This window comes from Rhea americana, unplaced genomic scaffold (assembly GCF_003343005.1).
Source record: "Rhea americana isolate MKP2758 unplaced genomic scaffold, rheAme1 scaffold_598, whole genome shotgun sequence".
Lineage (NCBI taxonomy): Eukaryota > Metazoa > Chordata > Aves > Rheiformes > Rheidae > Rhea > Rhea americana.
In genome coordinates, this window is record NW_028186754.1 from 80,741 (window position 1) to 87,646 (window position 6,906).

The 6,906-nt window shown below is 53.3% G+C and overlaps 1 protein-coding gene across 3 annotated transcripts in view; it reads right to left on the reverse strand.

Annotated features, from left to right (window-relative positions):
* Positions 1-6,843, reverse strand: part of NACA (nascent polypeptide associated complex subunit alpha) — a 13,830-nt gene extending 6,987 nt beyond the window's left edge. The window contains exons 1-3 of one of the 3 annotated variants that reach the window (XM_085319564.1): positions 6,707-6,843; positions 3,161-3,193; positions 20-1,873 (exon numbers count right to left, since the gene is read on the reverse strand). In XM_085319564.1, coding sequence (XP_085175690.1) covers positions 20-1,873; positions 3,161-3,193; positions 6,707-6,776 — 1,957 coding nt within the window. In that variant the 5' untranslated portion in view covers positions 6,777-6,843. Of the gene's footprint in view, positions 1,874-3,160; positions 3,194-6,706 lie in introns of all 3 variants that reach the window. The other 2 variants (XM_085319563.1, XM_085319565.1) reach the window with 2 other exon arrangements.
* Positions 6,844-6,906: the final 63 nt, after the last annotated feature.

Here is a 6,906-nt window from a genome sequence, read left to right on the forward strand (position 1 = left end):
GATGGAGCTGGTGGAGCAGCAGGAGCTGCAAGCCCTGGTGTGGCTGGGGTGGGAGGAGCAGATGGGGCAGCCACAGGGCTCACGGGAGGCGATTTTGCTGCTGGAGGGGTGGATGGAGCTGGTGGAGCAGCAGGAGCTGCAAGCCCTGGTATGGCTGGGGTGGGAGGAGCAGATGGGGCAGCCACAGGACTCACAGGAGGTGATTTTGCTGCTGGAGGGGTGGATGGAGCTGGTGGAGCAGAAGCTGCCAGTCCTGGTGTGGCAGGAGCAGAAAGGGAAGTGGCAGGGCTCCGGGGAGGAGATGTGGCTGCTGGAGGGGTGGATGGAGCTGCCATCGCTGATGTGATGGGTAAAGAGATGACAGGGGCTRAAGGAGCAGATGGAGCAGCAGCCAAAGGAGCTGTCTGCAGGGAAACTGGACTCATCGGAGCCRGTGTCCCTGCGGCAGATGCAGCAACTCCCAGAGAGGTTTTGGACAGTGCAGGAGCGACTGGAGCTGCCACAGTGGCCACAGCAGGCACTGCCTGAGGGTTTGGGCTCCCAGGAGGTGTCCTTGCCACAGAGGGAGGGACTGGGGCTCCTGTGACTGGTGTTGCATCAGCAACARGGGCAGCAGCTGGGGCAGCCATGGGACAGGCAGGGTCTGCAGGGGTGGCTTTGGCTGCCCCAGCAGTGATGGGAGCTGGGGAGGAAGCAGGACCTGCCAAAGCTGGTGCTGCAGGAAGAGAAGCAGCAGCAGCAGAGGCTGCCAGGGGAGAGGCAGGGCCTGCAGGACAGATCTGGGCCTCAGAAGGAACAACTGGAGTGCCAGGGGCTGGGCCTTGTGGGGCAGCAGCAGGGCTCCCAGGTGACATCCCAGTTGGTATCAAAGGGGCTGGGGGTGATGAAGGGACTGCTGCCTTGGGGGAAATCAGGAAAGCAGGTGGAGAGACGGCACCTGCCAGAGCTGGGCACTCAGGCGGAATGAGAGGGGGCAGGGGAGAGTCAGGGGTTGGGGTCTGGGGAGAGGCCATGGCCAAAGCAGAAGCCAGAGGGAGAGAGGCAGGGCTCCCAGGAGAGGCTGGCGCTGCAGGGGCACAAACCGGAGAGACTGCAGCTGGTGCTGTGAAAAGACAGAGAGGGGTAGCAACAGGGGGAGAGCCTGGGGTGTGAGGACAAGTCACAGCCTCAGGAAGAGCAGCTGAAGCTGGCAGGAAAAGGGGACTTGCTCCCAGGGGAGATGTCTTTGCAGATGGTGCCACAAGGGGACAGGAAGGGGCTACTGGGACAGTAGGTGGGGCAGCTCCTGGGCTGCTGGGAGACACTGAGGAAGGAGCAGGCAGAGGGGCCTGGGCAGCAGCTCCAGCAGGGCTCAGAGGGGCAGCAAATGGAGCAGCTTTCACAGAAGTGAGAGCTGCTGGGGGAGAACCAGGGCTTACGGGGGAAACAGCAGTCACAGGAGTGGTGGTAAGGGGAGCTGGTGTCACCAGGGCTGGACAAGCAGCCACAGCAGGAGACACTGSGGCTGGGAGTCCTGGGGCTGCAGAGGTAACTGGGCCATCAGAAGGCCCTGGAGATCCTGGTGCTGCAAAACTGGTCAGGGACTGCGGAACCAAGGCTGGAGGAGGGGAAGGAGAAGTAGTAACTGGGACCTGTGGAGCTGGGGCAGGGAGCTGCGGGGGAACAGAAAACACAGGCATCACTGCAGCTGGGACCACAAGTGGGGAAGGCGGGGCAGGAGAGGCTGGTGCAGGGTCTGGAGGGCAGGCAGCAGTAGGCATGGCTGTGGCAGGGCTGGGCTGCCCAGCTGAGGGAGCCAGGCCAGCAGGACCTGGAGTAGCTGCAGGGGATGGAGACGGAGTCAGAGCTGGGGAATGAGCAGCATGAAGAACAGCTAAAGGAGAGAAACAAAGTGAACTGATGAGAAAAAGAAACCAAGGGCAGGACAGAAGAAAGGTGAATTATYACAAAGGACACCCGCACAAAACACAGCTGATCCTCTGGCCCCATCCAGACTCAGAGCTCATCAGGCCACTGCACATGGCACGCTGAGTCTGTCACTTCAGGACAGTGACAAGAGAGGCATTTCATATGCACAGGCACCCGTGCTCTCCCGGTCAAGCCCTCCCATGCACACAGGCCCTGAAGGCTCTCAAGGACTAAGAGTCACTGTCTTCTCATCACACAAGTGAAGCACTCAGCTCCAACACGCTCTCCAGCCCATAAATCCAGGGAAATAATCCTTGTGGTAGATGGAGCAGACAGCTCCATCTATCACAGTGTGCTGGAAACCAACGGGGAACCTGGCCTTCCACCTAAAGACTTCATGCTCAGCTTCTAGAGCAGCAGATAGAAGTGTGCCTGACCTACTAGACCCCAAACACACTGTGATGTTCACTTGYCTCTAGAAATTGGAATGGATTTTGCAGAGAATGTTGTGCCGCCATGCTTGCACATGAGCTGATGGGGTACAAGTACCCTCTTAGAGGTAAAGAAATGGAATTARCAATGCTGTCCCAAACTTCCCCCATCTAGTGCAGCTGTGCTCAGAACCCCTGTGTACAAAGAGGTGGCATGTGAAGAGCTAAGAGGCCCCAACAGGCCAAGCACTGCAGGAACCCAATGGGGTAAGTGAGTTGACAGGCTTCACTGTCAGCTCTGTGCACAGCACTTCCCTGCTAAAGGGGCTGCATTAACCTTCCGTCGGCTGCAGAGCCCTTGGRGCCCAGCCAAACTGCCAACACTACTCCCCTAAACCTGGGGAGTCGCATCCCWGCCCCGCAGGTGCAGTGGGGATGACAGGTCACCACCCAAGAACAGGAAGAAAATGTCATCAAATTTAACACGTTTGAGTGCTTAACTGTTCCAGGAGTGCTCTCACAGGCATGCTCTGTCAGAGGGCAGCCACATTCCCYTCATCCCTGATGCGTTACACATGCAGACCCTCCTGTGAGGCAGATGCTCCTTCGCTGATGAGGTAATCGAAGCACAAGGAATGGCGTGACTCACCCACACTGAGTCAGCAGCAGAGCAGGGGCAGGACCCCGGTGTCCTGGCTCCCACACAGCAATCCATGCTCCCCCTTACAAAGTGTTAGGGTTAATGTAACTGCAACCATCTAGAACAGCAAACTATTGTTAATGAGGCACACAAGGTGTTACTGAGGAGGGATTCAGAATACCTGGTGCTTCAACAGGAGGTGCAGTACCAGGGGCTGCAGGAAGAAGGACAGCAAGTGAGAACAGATCATTAAGACAAGTCCTGCCAACTGAGATTGCTCACCATCTAGTTTCCTTGGCTCAGTCCCAGCTCAAGCCAGTGCCTTGAAAGCCCTGGCACTCACAATACCAAAAACTAAACTTAGCAGCAGCACAACCAAAGGGAACTCATTCAGAGAAGAGGCACCGTCAGAGCCAAGGATGACAGTGCTGGTCTGACCAGTGTAACAGGCAAGCTGCAGACCAGGAGAGTAGAACCAGCAGAGCCACACATCCACCCTTCCTGTAACTTCAGCCCCAAGCTCTATATTAACCCCAAGCCCAGGAGGCAGCGTGTCCCAGCACGTCCGTCAAGAGAGCAGGATGGCAGGAACAAAACCAGGCCTGCTGCGGAGGAGCAACCACACCAACACTTGATGAGTTCAAATCACAACCCACTTCACAGAGATCCAGTCATATAAGGAAGCAATAAATTTCATCCCTACTTCATTTCAGGGCACTGGCTCTCATTTGCTTTAGCCGCATCCAACAGGAAGGACACAAACTGGCCCAAAAGCCCCTTTACACAGGTCACCTGCCTACCCAAGGCAGGGCAAACTGTCTGTGTGTCCACTGTTTCTTCTCAGTCTTTCCCAAATTAGGATAAGGGCTAGTCAAGAGACTCAAGTCCTCACCCCTCTGCTGTCCAGAACATTAATAAATGTATTAAAGACAGAACCTTGCTCTGTAGATGAGATTGCATTCTCTTCTCCAGGGGCAGTTGCCCAAAAGATGTTCCTAGGGCCTCATTTTCCCCAACCTATTCTAAAATACAGTATGGTGGGAGGAGATAGCAGACTAAAGGTGGGCAGCTAGTTAATGAGTGCTGGAAATCAGTGCCTTGTGCCAAACGCCAGTAAGGCCCAGCACTCATCAGGACACTTCCTGCTCCAGAGAGGACATCTATTGGTACTTCAAGGAGGAGCAATGCAATCTGGCCAAAAGTTGAGCTGGTCCCAAGCCCTTCACAAAACGAGCCAGAAAGACAAAAATGTTCCCTACTGAAACTCCTTCCCATCCCTGCCACACTGCCCTGTTCCTTCTCCGTTTGCACTGGCACCTCACCATAGAAACCACCATTTGAGGACATCCTTCAGATAAGCTGTTTCTAAATCATCACTTGTTCTCCAGAAACAACTCCACTGCTCTGCTGGCCATCTCCACAGACCAAGGTGAGCTGCAGGGCTCTCAAAAAGCACATATCATTTCTTAAGGGACATTTAAATTAACCAGGCTGCAAAGCCTCTTAAGGTCAGGCTGCATATACATGAATGGCTGAAGCTCTGGACTGCATACCACTGTGTTGAGCATTAAACACTTCCCACAGGATAACTAACATCCAAGGAATAACCTAAATGTCAAAGGAAACCATCTGAAGACTCTCCCACCCACTGCAAGACTGTTACCCTGCATCAGCACTCTCCAAATACCAGCTCCTTTTGTGCCCTGCCAGATCTCAGAACAGCCTGCTCAGCACAAATGAGATAAATACAGCAACTTTTCACACACACGCACACACACACACACACACACACACACCTTCAATCTCCACCCTGTTAATTGAGACCTACCTGATGGCTCCTGAGCAGCCTCAGACTTTACAGCTCCAGCCCATGAGTGCTCCCTGCCACCTCAGCCGCGCTGGCCTTTCTGGCTGCCAGCGTCACTCCTCGAGAGCCCCATTTGTTTCCCCAGGGGCTGGGGGAACAGGTACTTTAACACTTTTGCTGTTGAGCATATGCTACCTAAGGTCAAGATSTACTGACCTTTAGGTATGCTATGAAGTTGTTAGAGACCCAAGAGAAACTGAGAATTAAAAGGAGAAAAGCTGCAAACTACCACGTAAGACCTAGAGAAAAGCTGAGCCCTGGAAAAAGGCAAGGGATACAAAAGCACCAGGAAGGAACTCAACCTCAGGAATCGTAGCTATGCCTGAGCAGAAAAAGCAACAGCTGCCCCCYAGATCCAACAGTACAGTTGTTATACTAACAGCTGTCATTTAAATTTGCGCTCGAAGCTACTAGGCCACTTCYTCTTGATAAAACCTCTCTTGACAGAATATCTGATGATTCAAGAAGCCTCAACTTTCCCTGCAGTCTGCAAATCCAACTCACGCGCTCTGGACAGATCCCTCATTTACCCGTCGTGCACTGTGTGGTTCCCCCATGCCTCAGGCCAGCTGACAAGGCCCGGTCACATATTCATGCAGTGTGTCCCTGAGCCTCGAGGCAGAAATGCAGCAAACAAGGGCAGACTATTTGTTCACTGGATCACAGCATCCAGGAAACCTTCAAAAAAGTTAAGAAGCACAACACACAACAGATGTGAGAACAGTTCAGAAACCCACATTCCCATGCCCTCCTCCCCTGACACACACCGGCACACATATAAAAATGCACACTGCAAAATACCAGCAGGTTGCCTGATTTGTTTTTTTAACCTGCACTGACTCACAGCTCTARTCCTCCCCTCCCCAAGGACAACATGATGCGTTTTTAACAGCACATTCATCAGCTGTGTGTCAAGGCCAAGCACACGATGCCTGGTGAGTGCCATACCCTGCTGTAACCTTCTGACTGGAACCATAAAGCACCCCAAGTCTTGTCAGAATTTGGCCAGACTCTATCACAGAGAACTTAAGAATCYGACCAATTTTAGAGTGTAAAGGGATTTTTGCTTCTATGCATTCCTAGTAATTCTAGTAACTTCACAACTATACTGTCCTCTTGGTAAAACKGTTACTCTCTCTCCAGTTGCTGTAAGACTCAAACCCGTCACTGGAATATTGATTATGGAATAGGATTCTGAATGGGTTGTATATTTTCCCCATGAAGTACAAAGAAAAAGTAGAGAATGTAGTAATTTTCCCAATGTTTGGAGAAATGASACATGACTGCAAAAAATGTGATTTAGGTGAGAATAGGTTCCTGTAAATGTTGTACAATGCCTATTTAGTTGGATAGCTGAAACACCCGGTCAAAACCACATACAGATTTCTTTYGGATACAASAACAACAACAACAAAAAAATACTAAGACAGAGCAGAACAGCACCAAAGCAGTAAAGCAGGCAACCAGCACGTCACTTGGTTAGAGCAGCCGAGACTCACGGATGAATTTCACGCAGTAACCGTGGCAGTCAGGTTGGCAGCAGATCAGCTGCAAGCTGGTGCTCTGTGGCTAGCAATGCCCAACGCATAGTTGCCCCAGAGCCTCGCAGCAGCCCCAACCTGCAAGCAGGCGACTACCACTCTCTTCTCCGCTCACAGAGACCATGTAAACTCATTCATCCAGGCAAATAGAATCTGCTTATCTACCAACGTCCAAATTTCCTCCTTAGAAGTTAACAAGCCTCCCAAAGTCCTCCAGTGCTGAGGACAGGCGTGCTCTCCCCCCGCCAGCTGCCTTCACAGCTATCCCCCATTTCGCCGGGACRAGTCCAGAAGCACGCGACAAAGCCGCAGCGCTCACCTGTCTCAGCCTGCGGCTGCGGCAGCTCCTGCTCTGTGGCGGGGATGGTTTCTGTAGCTTCACCAGGCATTTCTGCGACAAAAGCAAGCAAAAACAGGGCGCCCCAGCCCAGCTGTCAGCCCCGGACCGGACCGGGTTAGGCCGCCGCCTTCCGCGAATCGCCCACGGATCGGGGCCGCGGGGAGGCCGCGCCCGGCCGG